General features: G+C 38.7%; 1 protein-coding gene across 10 annotated transcripts in view; it reads right to left on the bottom strand.

The window, feature by feature from the left end:
- The window catches only part of LOC111150882 (centrosomal protein 170), a 121,501-nt gene that overhangs the window by 67,614 nt on the left and 38,699 nt on the right, over positions 1-15,188 (bottom strand). For all 10 annotated transcript variants that reach the window (XM_022508561.1, XM_022508557.1, XM_022508556.1 and 7 more), the window contains exons 3-4: positions 8,394-8,483; positions 1,409-1,487 (exon numbers count right to left, since the gene is read on the bottom strand). In XM_022508561.1, the coding sequence (XP_022364269.1) occupies positions 1,409-1,487; positions 8,394-8,483 (169 nt within the window). The remainder of the gene's footprint in view (positions 1-1,408; positions 1,488-8,393; positions 8,484-15,188) is intronic.

Below are 15,188 nucleotides of genomic sequence, written 5' to 3' on the forward strand. Positions count from 1 at the left end.
TACTATTTTCTCATGTTTTGAAACAGCTAAGTTCAAATGGATTAAGGACATACTTAAATTAAAAATATATTTGTATTCATTGTTTGATGAAACTTCTTCTGCAGGTAGAAAACGGCCCATGAATCAAGGCTTGAATGTTAATTCTTAATCATTTTATGTGATTCGTATTTTTAAAAGGATTTAAAATATACAATTTACAAGTATTAATACTTAATGGTTTCACTTTTCACATGTCATTTTGTTCCACACGTATAAGGTTTATATATGCGCTACAAAAATATTTTTGAAAAATTTTAAGTTAAATCTAAAAAAAAACCTAGTTATGCTTTAATACCATTTTAAAGTGTTAGTACATTTACTTTATCTAAGCATCAACTCCAGATCGCTGAGACTACATTGTCTATGCTAGAGAAAGTCTACCTGAGTTGCCAATACATTTAACCCATTCTTCAATACTGAAGTCCAGGTACATGAAGTAACTTAAAAAATAAAAACACAAGAAAAACATTCACTATAATGTAGGATATCTGTATTTTAATTAAAGAAGAGTCCTTTACTACAAAGCTTTGTGCCTCATATGAACAGAAATGTTTTATGGTTCTTCCGTCAATCTTGTCCCCTCTCCTCACTAGGGGTTCTTTACCCTACACTAAGAAGGACAAAGTCATGTCCCTGTTCAGTTCTTAGAATCCCATTTTTATTTACTTAAACATTTTTATTTTTAAGTAATCTCTACACCCAACCTGAGGCTCAAACTCACAACTCCAAAATCAAGAGTCATATGCTCTGACTGAGCAAGCCAGATGCCCCTTAGAATCGTATTTTTAAAAACAAAAGAATCTTAACTATACGCTAATTGCATAATTAACTTAGCCAGGGAGCGCAAGTCTCAGGAGATATAGAATACTGGAAAATCTGAATTAAAGAGTCAACAGAGACAGAATTCATAAAATAGAGTAAAAGTATGAATGGGAAAAAAGGGATAAATTCTTACACTCCTCCCAGGTGGCTGATCTGTGCCATAATCATCCAAACAACAACAACAAAAAATCCCTGAGCTGAGCTAATATTAAACACTCCTCTGTCGTCTCCTTGTTACATTCTCCCACACCCAAGTTGCATATATAATACCACTACAGGGAAACCTCTGCTCAAACTATATATAGAGAGTGGGGAAAAGCAGAGTCCATCAATTTTTCTAGGATTACTTTTAGGAACAGGCCAAAATACTGACCTTCTCCAAATATATATAAATACATAACATTTTTAAACATGTATTTTAGTATGGGAGGCCAAAGAGACTTCAAGCATGCCTCCACTGCAAATTCTTCATCTCAAGAAATGTTAATTTACACCAGAAAAGATTTTTGAATAAATCTGATGAATGTACAAAATCATATAAGGATATCATATCCAAATCTCAGCTTATCTTCAAGTTTCAGGGTGATATAAGTCTGTTCCGGAATTCTTACATCATTCACAAAAGTCTACAAAGAGAGAAAAAGGTGTCAGGTTATATATGGAGTTATTAATTGTTGTTACATTTCGGGCAAAACAAATACTCAAACCTTATACTTAAAAACACATGCAATATGGTGGCTAACACGGCTTGTGTAGCATAAGATGTGCCAACGCATCTTCTAGGCTGATAAGTGATTTCTTACCACACCCTTCGTCAATATTGTAACACCCAAAAAACCAGGCTACAGCGCCTCAGCCTACCGTGCGCCGCCAAGACAAAGTTAGGCACCTAAAAATGATGCTAAGAAAAGCTCCTAATTTGAAGCTGCCAAATTGTAAAGGGAAATACTTAACTCTTGATATATCATCAGGGTTCACTAAACTCAATTTTAGCTTTTTTGGACAATTTTAACCATGATGTTTGATATTTCATTACATTCATTACATTTTTCTTCTCCCAAAGAACAAAAAGAGAATTTACTTCAAAAAAATGTATAAAACTCGTATTTTCTATTTTACAATTGCCAGATGAGTCCTTGAGACCTTTCCACGACTCTAAGAATATTATGGGATCTCGCTGACCTTATTTTTCCTGTTTCTTGAAACATTCTGCTATTTCATCAACCCATCATCATTTTATCACTACTCATCAGTGATTTCTAACTGTCAAAATGTCAAAAATGACCAAAATAATAAGAAAACAGGAGAATGGCATTGCCTAGAACACTGCTATCCAACAGAAATAAGTGACACATATACTCAAGTTTTCTACTAGGCACATTAAAAAGATAAATAGAAAGGGTGAAATTAATTTTAACACTATATTTTAACCCCAACCATATATCCAAAATAGCGCCATTTCAACAAATAATCTAAAAACCAACAAAATATTTCCTGTTCTTTTTTCTGTCTTTCTGACTGGTCACTTTGTGTGCATCACTGACTCGCAGCCGCTGCAGGGGGAAGCACAGGACTAGAAGGATGACGCAGTACACGGTCACTGCAGCTGCGACCTTCACTGTCCTTACTGCGTTGCCCACAACACAGCACCGTCTCTCCAGCAAGATGTGACACATCTGGAGACACTATCTTTGTCCTTCTCTTTTACAAGCTATTAAAGAGCACCACTGAGGATTCAGAATTTCTTGCTTAACATCCATAAAGGCAAAGAAAAGAAAACGGGAAGATATTCCACAATTTTAAGCTGAACACAAAGAGACAGTAGAGCTCTAGACTATGTAACTGTAATAAAATTGGTAATAATGTAGCAAAATATCAGACCACGAGTCTTCAGATAAACATAATCCTGGATAAATGTTCTCTAATGCAAGAAGTGGTGAGAGAAGGCTGTTTTCAAGGACAAAAAGGAAAGAGGGTATTTTTCTTTCATTTTTTGATGTTTGTTTTCCAACACTTACTTGATTTAGTTTCTAAGTGGATGAATAACCAAGGCAGGTTTCTCTACAAAGCTATCTAGAAGGGAGGATGATGTAGAAAGAAATAAAATTACTAGTCTTCTGTTAATAAATCTAAAACTAAGAAATGTTTTCCAAGATAGCAAACATATTATGGAAGACAGCTATCTTCTAAATAAAATTTTAAGCAGTCAAAGCCTTAAAAATAATGCACTCTGATAATACAATGCAAGAAGAACTAGAAATAATGATAAGCTCGAAGAGCTAGAAATGTATTGAAATCTGAAACCAACACTTATAAAATGGATATATACCCCAGGTATCCCTGGACAACTGATGAACAATACCTGTTTTGTATATTATGCACCTTTGAAAACCAGGAAAATCAGAAATAAAAATATGAGTTTGTCAGGATTATTTTTTTATGAAAATTTCAATTGTTTTTCATTATCCTTTTATCCTTTTGCAAATTACTGGTAAAAAGACTTACAGATTCAACTAGACACAGATGGTGATGATTATTTTTCCTGGCACACTAGAAGTTAAAGCCTTTGAATTTGCTAGATTCACAAAACACAGAACACTGTTATACTAATTGCCCCGAATGAAGATATTATATAAATATCCAAGTTTTCCTCTAATGAGCTGAAACTTGAAAAATTATTTTTTCTTTTTGAGTTCCATTCTTTAAATCTATTTGATTGGATTTGAGATGGCCAGGATACCCTATTCGGGAAAGCTCCCCCCATGGTGAGGAAGGTTTCAAAGATACTGAGTAACATATCGTAAAATATATAAGGAAATTGTGTTATTGTGGTCATATACTCAAATTCCTATGCATAACCGACACTTTGTAATATGTCATGGAGTATCAGTTGCAAATCTGTAGAAAAGTTAGAAGTTATGATCCTAATTCCAAGCACAGATACATGGATACAGTGGAGTACTGCTAAAACGTGGGATAATCCCTTACTATGATTTATGAGTAATCCTAAAACACAAGCTTCCAACATCTGTCACAGAAAGGCTGAAATGTTAATACAAAGAAAATTCAAAGACTTCAGGCATTTGTAAATTAATTTCACATTCATTTCCCAAATGAACATTTTAGAGTGTTTGAAAAGTTACACCTTGAGTTTCCCAAAATGTTCTAAGTATAATTACAAAATAGAAGAGCTGAGGAAAATGATAGAAAAGTAAAGAAAAGAATAAAAGAAAACATTAATTCACTGAAGTCTGGTATGCAGAAGACAAGCAATTAGGTTCACTGTGTCAGAGGAATGCCACCACAGCTCTTAGCCACTTTCACTTAAAAACGTCTTAACCTAAAATACCGTTTCTACTCAAAAGGCCTAAGATGGCCAATCAGATCCACGTAAAGCTTAAGGCTGCTCAAATTTCTTAATGAAGCACCTACCACGTGTCTGACATATATATTAGGTAGGTACTGACAAAAATCAAGGAACGTAATTTTAACATGTTGGCATTTATGGCAGAAATATTCCCTGAGGTCTAAAAAGGCTTAGGAAGTGGCACCTGGGTGGCTCAGTGAGTTAAAGCCTCTGCCTTTGGCTCGGGTCATGATCCTAGGGTCCTGGGATCGAGCCCTACATCGGGCTCTCTGCTCAGCAGGGAGCCTGCTTCCTCCTCTCTCTCTCTGCCTGCCTCTCTGCCTACTTGTGATCTCTCTGTCAAATAAATAAATAAAATCTTTAAAAAGAATTAAAAAATAAATAAATAAATAAGCTTAGGAAATAGAAGCCAGACCCAAAGCTTCAGCATACAAAAATGCAAATGAGAATCTCTGAAGGGAAAAAGTTTCCTGACAGTCTGACTGTAGAACAAAGAAAATTTCAAAGAGCAAAAGGAAATAAATAAATAAATAAGTAGGCATTTTAATACGTTGAACATGGGGAAAACAGGTTTTGTTTCTGGTATCAACGCACTGGCTCACACCTCCGCCTTGCAGGTGGAACAGGTACGCACAAAGTTAACAGACGAGATCTCCGAGTTCAGAAGCAGAATGCTGGGATTCAAATTCAGGTCTCCCTCAACTACAAATCCCATGCTCTCTCTGTCTCAAGGAAGCCCGGGTGTCCAAGCCAGGCCAGCTCTACAAACTCCCTCTTCCAAACCACCAACTTACAGAAGCAAAGCAAACTAGATAAACATCTCTTCAATTCACGTACAACTAAACTGCACAGCTGATTGTATAAACCATTTAACCACTGTGTATTATCTTAATGCTCTGGGAAATCCGAACAGAGTGAGTGGCCAGGGGCACGACCCCCTCAATCACACTGCCAGGGACAAAAGTCACCTCTTTTTCCCTATAGCTTCTCCTCTAGGCCACCCTGGTCTGATGCTGACAGAAACCCCAGCGTGAAAAGGGGATGCGGCAGCAGAAGCTGGGACACAGCGAGCTAAGGGCCAGCCTAGCAACAGAAGCCACATGTGGACTGGGATGGGAGTGGGACGGCACAGGCCATCATGGCTCTCAGAGGGGCAAGTGCTCGAGTGGACGGAGGCAGGAAGAACTGAAGGCAAATGAGGGTTTTCACAGAAAGAGAGGCTTCAAGGGGCCGGCAGGGAAATGGGCCCTGATAACAACGTCAGCTACAAAATCCGTCCCAGCTTCCTCAGGCGGAGCAATCTCATTCCTGGGAGCAGCAACATCAAGTGTAGATCTAGGTCCCTTAGGAGTATATTTTAGGGTAGGACAAAAGGGAGGAGTGAAAGTGGTCAGAGCTCGAGTTATTTATAAGTTGGGTTTAGCTGGTAAATGCTTTTAAAAATATATAGCAGTGGCTTCACTGAAAAGTATGTAGGCCACAGGGTGCTAAATTTGTTTTAACTGCTCTTCTTACCATAACACTGTCGCCACCATGACTACCACTTACTGAAGGCTGACTATGTGCTGTCTAACCATTTACAATTAGGAACCCACTGTAGCTTCACAACAGCCTGAGCGGAGTACCGTTTCACTGTGAACATTTAAGAATACTGAGGAACAGAAAAATTAGGTAACCTGTGTACGGTTACATCACTGGCATCACTGGTAAGAATTCAAGCTGGGCTCATAACCACCACGCTTCTGAAATTACTACTTTTAACCTGATGCTCAAATTTCTAGAATTTTATGAATTTTAAGAGTAAACAGGCTGTGAGTAATAGTTGCTCATGGATACGGCGCATGACAGGTGGGAGTTCACAATTCTGTTCTGGCGTATGTCGTGGCTGTCACGTGGTAACAGCACAGCTGGTTGTCATTCGTGCGATGCTCTCCAGCTCCGCACCAGGCACACACTTACTTGTACTGTCACACGTCATCTCCGTAACAACACTACAGAGCAGGAATTATCATTTCATTATTTTAAAGCTAAAGCAAGGTAACTGAATTTTTCATGGAGTCTTCACACTCACAAACTCATTACATCCTCCCACAACTCTGGGAACTAAAAGGAAGACGTACAAGGAAGCTAAATTGCACAGAGAGTATGTGATTTTCCCCAGATTTACCAATGGTAAATTACAAACTGAAATTCAAATCCAGGTCTTGATTTCGAGTTCAAAACGCAAATGTTGCTCTCTAGGAGTTATTATCTTTCACAGAACTATTGAGTATAATCAAATTAAGAGAAAGGTCAACCCAGGGAAACTTCTAAGTTAGTATTTCACCTGATTTTTTTGTAACCAACACCAAATAATTTTTATATTTGATCACAGCCTTTTAAAAGAATAAAACACCATGATGTAATCCTTACTTATTATTTTCCAAGATAATAATGTAAAGACACCTATGACCACACTGTGGTGGAGACGAAAATTTTTAGGCTTAAAACCAGAATGTAACATTTTAGTTAAAATAGTCCACATATGCAAGTAGATTAAAATTTTTCTCTATAAATTCCTAGATATAGAAAATAAAGTTAAACTGCATTCAAAAAAGGTTTACCGTGTTCATGCACTGTGCAGAGCTCTAAGCAAAGGCTCAGGAACCATTCTGGAGCTCACGATCTAGCGCAGTGACAGGTAAGTAAAAGTAGATATAATACAAGGCTGATAAAGCACCCCAAAACGAGATTAAAACAAAAGTTTACAGGTGTGGAGAAGCAAGAAAGTAATTCTGCTAACAGGAGCTGGGAATCAAAACAGCATACTTACCTGTCTCATGTTAAAATGAAAGGCAAACAAGGGTTTTCTACCCACTACGGTAAAAAATGGTTTCTACCCAGGCTGCCTCCCTCTCTGCTTTAATCTGCCCATCAGGTTAATAACATCAGCAAGTTAATATTCCTAAATGATTCTCCTCTGTTCCTTCCCTTCAGAGAGAAGTGGAATTTGGGTTTAAGTACAACTTGTGTAAATGACAAGGTAGATGGAAGAATTACGAGGCTGAAGAAAATCTAACAAATTATTTTAAGAAGGAGACAGCAGGGGAGCTACTGTTCCCCTGGAGGTAGGGCAAGCCAAGCAGGAACCCGCAAAGTGAGTGGTATCAAATGTGAGCCATTTCAGTTCAAACCTGAAGTACTGAGACTTAATTCTGTGTGCCATGAGAAACAAACAAAGGCTTGAGAAAAAACTAGCAGAAAAACAAGGTATGTCAAAGACTATCAGTCTTTCAGTAGCAGGCCAATTCAGAATGAGAAAAAAATGTTTCACGGTAATTGCCAAATTTCTGCATATGTTTTTCCATATAATGTTTAATGTATATTTTGAAAAGCAATAGCAGTTTGAAGCAGTTGGGATACATTTAGTTTCTGTTAAATTCACTTTAACAATTTCAAAGCACAACTATGGAAAAATGTTGCATTTGGTTATGTTAGCAGAACCATAACAAAATTGAGAAAAAATAAGAAATTATTCAATACTTTAGCATTCTCTTATTCTGTGGCTCCTTATATTCTGACAATGTGGAAAAATCAAATGAAGTATTATGAAAAAAGTCACTGTAGTAACACAAAAATATCTTCAAAGTAGGAATACAAAAAAAAGCAATAATGAATACTGGTGTTTAAATCACATGCCATATTTTTAAGGTAAATGGACGTGTTTCACATCTTTTTTACTCTAGTATAGAAAGTTCTCCACCATCTGGTATCAAACCATGGTTTCACCTTTTTTCCTAAGTTACCCTATACTTCTCTGTCTCCCAAGAGTGCTTTTTTTTCCTAACTGCTGGGGCTTTCCACTATTTTCCCACATATAAATACAAGCCATCCAGTGAGGTCAACTTTCATCTCATCTCCTTAAAGAAATCTTTTCCAGCCATTATGAATAATAACAACCAACAACCTTCTGAATTCCTGTATTTACTGCCAATTCAGTTTCTTGAGAATGGGGGCTAGTTCCATATTCTTCCATATGGTCCCCAAAGTGCTATGTACCTAGTAAAACTTTAAGAGTAAAATACAAACTAAAGGAAGAGAACGCAAACAGGAAATATAATCTGATCTGTCTTTTTACAATATTAAAAAAATATTTAAGTAAGACAAAAAGAAAATCTTAACTTACCCCATTCAGGCTGCCCAAATCTTTCACCAAATGTTCATCTGTAGAGGCGTCATAATTGATTACAGCATGTTGCTTATCCACACTACGAGACTGAAAGGAATTTTTCTGAGTTAGGAAATACAAGAAAATACTAGGATAAATAATAAACACAAAGATTTTTGGTTAGATACTTTATATTAATAGGACAGTAGATAATTATAGAGAAATACCAAAGTGAAAGTGGATTAAATAAGATTTAAACTGTGTTACTATGCAACACAAATTTGGCATCACTCCCCAAGAAGAAAGCAGCCAAAATTTGAAGATTCTTTTCTACTAAATTCACACATTCGACTTTTGAAAGAATTTAAATCAGGTGATTTTGCTGAATGCATCAAATGAGAATTTTTTCTTATAATTCAAAACTGTTACATGGAAGTCATGAGAATTATAATTTCATGATGTTTTATGTATCTTACTGTTAAAAAAAAAACTATCCTACAGGATTTTCTTCTTTCGATGTTGAAGATTACAGTGTAAATTATATAAGGAATCAAAAGACTTAGAAAAAAGGAACACAATGTGATACGTTCTTGAACAAAATTATCCTCACTTAAAACATGGGTCCTAAAACTAGAATTCAAGGGGAAGTTCTAAGAGGGACAGAGATAGAAAGTCAAAAAAAGGAATTAGAATAGCAAAGTGATTATTGAAAATCAGTTTTCAGTCTCTCTTCAAGTATGCAGCACGCACACATGCCTGCGCACTCTGGAGCTTGGGGAGTTGTCTGGAGACAGAAGCACTTTCATTGAAAGAAAATATCCACATAGTGACAAGAAGAAACAGTCTGAGAACCACACTAGATCTGAACTCAGTAACACTGAGGGCTACTACGGGAACCTGGGTAAATGAAAAGCAAAGAAAGTATCCCAAATGGGGAGAGACGTGACTTCCAGTTTCCAGTCCAACATGAAAAGAGCGTGCAAGTCATCAGTCCCATCCTTACAAAGAAAAAAGACACGCCAATGGAAAATCAAAAACTAATTTTAGTTTTCTCAGAGCACTGAGGTCATAAGGTCAATTCGCTTCCTGAAAAGTGGGGAGAGAGGTGAACACAGAGAACCACCGCTTCCTGAAAACGGAGACCATGGCTGCAGCCAGCAAGGCAGGAAAACCCAAGGGTAACGTGAGTTCCTGTGAGACATGAATGCCAACTCACTCGCAAGATAAAAGCTCCTAGGGGCACAGCCTTGGGGGACACCACTCTCCGAGGAGTTTTCTGAGTTTCACCTCCAGAAGCCCCACAAGAATGTCAGGGTGAAGACTGGAGAAAGTCTTCTTGTGTCACCTTAGTGTGAGGGTCAAAGTAACCATTCTGAAATAGACCCAGAACATTCTGTGGTCTCCAAGGGCCTGTCCTCAAGGAAGACTCTTTTACCACCAATGTGGGATTTACCAGAGCCTAACTGACATACAAGAATGGAAAGACTGAACTTCAGCATCCTCTAGCCTTCCTGCCTCTATCTAAGGGGACAAAAAAGAGCTGAGATGTGCCTGTGAAGGTCATGACCCCACAAAAAGTCTGAGGACTAGTCTAAGCATATAGTACGCTTCCTCTCCCTCCCAATCTTACCATTACATTCATAGGGGAGATTACAATGGGAAACACTGCTAAACTCAGATTATTTAATAAAGGATCTCTAAGGAAACTCAGAAACCACTGGAGAGACGAAAACAAGGACACTAGAGGAAATGTTAACGTCTGATACTTTCAGCTACAGACAACAGTGAACACAGCCTGATCCTAGCCCCATCAACAGAACGCGGTCAGCAACTAGTAAAATAATACCAATGTAAATCCTAGTTGAAATGATCCTTTCCAAATAAATATCACTGAAATGAAAAGCTCCTTCCTCTGTTAGCTTCAACTGCATATTGAAAAAGTTGGGGTCGTCTGTCTAACATTAGGAACAAACAGTGTGTGACTTCAAACGATCTTCCAAAAACACCTACACATTCATCATACATACGATCTTTGCAACACAAAGTTTTAAAAGTTGCTTTTGGGTTGGTTTTCTCTGAAACCTCAAGTTCCCTAGAACAGACTGAAGAGCACCTTTCTGTGTTGTAGGATTACTGCCACTTCTCTGCAGCTCACCTGAGAAACCCACTGCAACGGTAACCACTATGAAACATCTGCATTCAATCTAGAAGTTACTTAAACTTCATGCCAGTTTCTATCGTCATGTTTTAAGTTATTGTTCTGTTTAATGAAGTACAGAATTCAGTTATTCTGGTGACAAAAGAAGCACATGTAGCACCATCAGGAAAACAATTCCTCCTTCCTGTGTATTTAATTAGTCTGTGGAATAAAAATCTCTGCCTGCTCTAAGACAAGTGAGACTGCAGGTCCACGTAGGCTCTTAATGACCTTGAACGAATCGTCATAAATAATCTGTGAAAAAAAGAAACAGATGGGGCGCCTGGGTGGCTCAGTGGGTTAAGCTGCTGCCTTCGGCTCGGGTCATGATCCCAGGGTCCTGGGATCGAGTCCCGCGTCAGGCTCGCTGCTCAGCAGGGAGCCTGCTTCCCTTCCTCTCTCTCTGCCTGCCTCTCTGCCTACTTGTGATCTCTCTCTGTCAAATAAATAAATAAAATCTTAAAAAAAAAAAAAACAAAAAAAAAAACAGAGCAGGAGCTCAAGTCCTTAGAATGGTGACCTGAAATTCAAGGGGGGAAATCTAAGTGAAAGCTGAGAAAAGAAAAATCACACAGGAAAAGGAGTTACTGTTAGCTTTGGAAAACAGGCCAAGTGGCTGCTTCTGGAGCCAGGGAACCGCAGCTTTCGAGGGAATGGTCAGCACACACCAGCGATGAGAAAAGGAGGGTTCAAGGAGGAAACAGTCAGGAGAGGCCACTTAACTAAGTGAACAACTTGTTAGAACCCGGAAAATCCTGGACCTGATATACACCTTGCCCTCAAATTGTGTATGGGGGTAGCTAAGTACAAGAACACCTCCCGTGGAACGTAGAGCAAACCTAAGACACCAGAAGACAGCAGAGTCCACTGAGTTCAGACGCCACTCCAAGTCTGGGGGCTGGGAGTGGAGGAGTGAGGATGCTATCTGGGGTCAGAGAAAGCATTTTGTTTGTTTGTTTATGGTTTATTTATTTATTTGAGAGAGAGCACACATGCACATGCGTTGAGCAGGGCTGGGGACAGAGAGAATCTTCAATCAGATTCTGGGCTAAGCACGGAGCCCAATGTGGGGCTGATCTCAGGGTTAACTGACTAAGCCACCAGGCGCCCCTGTTTGTTTTGAAATAAAGAGAGTAATAACGTTCTGAGAAGACCAGGCTTATGAACTCAGGGCAAGAGCGATCATCAGTTACACAGTTTGTGTAACTCTTTAACAGCCAATGAAAGAAAGCAAATAAAAATTTCTGCATTTAGTTAACTGCTGTTTTCAAGGTGGTGGTATGTTTCAGCACCCATCAGAGAAACTCAGCAGAAAACCAAGATTATAGAGCATAAAACATCTAGAGAGTAGTCAAGAAAAACTAAAGGAATAAGGAAGATTCACTACTTACATCTAACCATGTAAGTATTGATTAATCCATTTCCATTTCCAGATAGCAGATTCACATTTTCTCTAGATTACACTTCCAGGAGAAGGTATATTACAACTTAATTTTCACAACCCATTTGGACATTTCAATGCAAATCTAATAATTTCTCAAACATATAATTTAAACCCTGACAAAGGCTGCTAAATTTATCAAGTTTCTGGTTCTAATGGGAAAACCTTAGCCAATCGGGTGTAAACTATGAAGATTGTCATATTTTACCAGTTCTCTTATTCTTGTCACTTTAAGCCTCCAGTAAGAATGCAAGACTCCTGAAGTCCTTCCTCATCACAAGAAAAAAAAATTTTTTTTCTGTGTCTCTGTACGGGAACAGATATTAACTGCACTTATTCTGGTGATCACTTTTCAAATATACAAAGAGTCAACCACTGTTGTCCACTTGAAACTAATATAATGTTGTAAGTCAATTATATATAAATTTTTTAAAATGCAGACTCTCTAGTCACTGGCTCCTTACAGAAAACACCCAGAAGAGTGGAAAGAACACCCTTCCTTGTGATTTTTACTTTCTAGAAAGACTCTTCCCGAGGCCCTGCACTGCACTCTAGAGAATCCACCTCACCTGAAACTCTTCATTCTCAAGCTCTCACAGATGGTTACCTCCTACTTCCTTCCTTTAACTGAAATCTGGCTTTCCCCCTGAGAGCACTATTTCTACTGCATTCCTTTAAAGTGGATGCCATCCTCCTAAATCCGACATTCTGCTGAGTTCAGAGATACAGAATGAATTCGTGCAGTTTACTATTATGGCTTTTGGGCCATTACTATCCCCCTTCAAGGAAAAGCCCTTCACTGTTTTGAAGTTCTGGTTATCCATCTATAGGTGGATACAAGTATACAAGTATTTATACAAGTACAAATAAATATATATATACATACTATGTATTTCTGTACACACACACACCCCCTTCCTAGATTGCCGCAATCATCTATGGTCATTTTAACTTTTTTCCCCCTTTTTTTGAGTGAACTCTACCTCCAACGTGGACCTTGAACACATGCCCCAAAATCAAAGTCACATGCTCTACCAACTGGACCAGCCAGGCGGCCCTCATTCTAACTTTTTGACCGCAGTTTTTGGAGGAATGGTTTATAGTCTTCCTTCTCATTCAATTTACTTCACCAGGATTCATTTTAAACATCTATGTTGAGGGGCACCTGGGTGGCTCAGCTGGCTGAAGCTCTGGTTCTTGGTTTCGGCTCAGGTCATGATCTCAGGGTGATGATCAAGCCCTGCATTGGGGGGTACTGGTCTGTGCTCAGCAGGGAGTCTGCTTGAAGACTGTCTCCCTCTGCCCCTCCCTCCACTCACACACCCTCTCTCTTTCAAATAAATAAATACAATCTTTAAAAATCTATGTAGACAACCCATACAAAAATCTAGCCTTCCCAACGTCCACAACCAAACTCCATACTCTTGTCTTGGCAAACCGCTCCCACTGCTAGATCTTATGTGAAACGGACTTCTCGCCTGGAATCTCAGCTGTGGTATTTTTCTCCGGGACGACATTCTCCTGTTCCTCCAGTTCTCTCACTTGTTTATAATAATTTACTCTTATATTTCATATATTCACAACTTCCTGGTTTCTACTAAATATCTCAAACCGGATGTCCCTTCAGAACCTCAAACTCACTACCTTATTCCCCCCAAAAGTACACCTCCTGAAACTCTCATTCACTCCTATGCCCAAAAGGCTAGGTCTGAGGCTCTTTCTCTCCCATCCCTCATTATGTAACTAGAAAGCGCACCCTAACTCTTCAGTCCCTCTCATAGTCTTCTTTTCATTTCAAAGGTTTCTTTCTTCTTTAGAACCGTGCCTCACTTTCTAGACTGTTATCACCCCCTAACTGCTTACACCGATCCCGACCTCCAATTTCTGAGCAGCAATACAGTTAACAGTTTAAAGGGCAGGTACTAGAGTCCAAAAGAACTGGTCGAGACATATGGCAACTGTGTGGCCTTGGTAAAAAGACTAGTATTTGCTTAATCATCTATAAAAAAGACAGACCATATCTCACAGGTTTGTCTGTGAGGATAAAATGACATAAGGCATGGGAAGCACTTAAAAAAGGCAATATTCCGGGGCACCTGGGTGGCTCAGTGGGTTGAGGCCTCTGCCTTCGGCTCAGTTCATGGTCCCAGGGTCCTGGGATCGAGCCCCGCATCGGGCTCTCTGCTCAGCAGGGAGCCTGCTTCTCCCTCTTTCTCTGTCTGCCTCTCTGCCTACTTGTGATCTCTGTCAAATAAAGAAATAAAATCTTAAAAAATAAAATAAAAGGGTAATATTCCCCTGTGTAAAAACTCCTCAGGGTACTTACTGGCTAAGACAAAATATATAGTCTTTCATCTAGCACACAAGGCCTTCCAAGATGGGTTCTCTTCTAAAATCCCAATCTTAATCTCTCAAAAAGTTTGCCTTCATCTCCTATATATAAATCACAAGGGACTATTTTATTTATAAATCACAAGGGACACTGAATGCCATGCTATCTTTAATACCATGCACTCAATCACACTCAAAACCTTCCAGAAACCATTTACTCATCTTTCAAGATTATTCAGCTCAAGCCATCTCCTCCATGAAGTCTTCCCAGATTTTTCATCTCCACATTTCCTTGCAGGTAGGACTGATCAATCTGTCTGCTGTGCAGCCCACATCAGACACATCACGGTTCCGTGCCGTAGTGTCTGGACTGGTTTACATGCGTATCTCCTGTTACTAGCAATAAGCTGTCAAGGACAGGGAGACCCTACCTGTACACACATTGATCCCTTGGTAGCCATCATGGGGCCAAGTGCACTGTAGATGCTTAGCATAGGTTTGTTGGAAAGGAAATACATGCTCTTTAGTCTAACCGAAGTACTCAACTTACAAAGTTCAGACCAGATTTTAAGAAACCTACAAACTGAGTGGCTTAAAACAACAGAACCAAAACAAAACAAAAAAAATTTTGGATCTCAAATAAGACAATTATAAAACCAGAAAATTCTGGAAAGAGTATTAAAATGAAGCAGTAACACTGCTATATTTAAGAAATACTTCCTTTTCTACAGAAAAACAAACAATGGAAAGCCTGATGTCAAATAAGTCAAAACATAAAAAACAATTCTAGGCCAGGCGCAGTGAAAAGCTAATTTTAACTAAAACTAACCCATGATATGGTACA

The sequence above is a fragment of the Enhydra lutris genome, unplaced genomic scaffold (genome assembly GCF_002288905.1).
Source record: "Enhydra lutris kenyoni isolate GAN:26980312 unplaced genomic scaffold, ASM228890v2 scaffoldscaffold24, whole genome shotgun sequence".
Taxonomy (NCBI): Eukaryota; Metazoa; Chordata; class Mammalia; order Carnivora; family Mustelidae; genus Enhydra; species Enhydra lutris.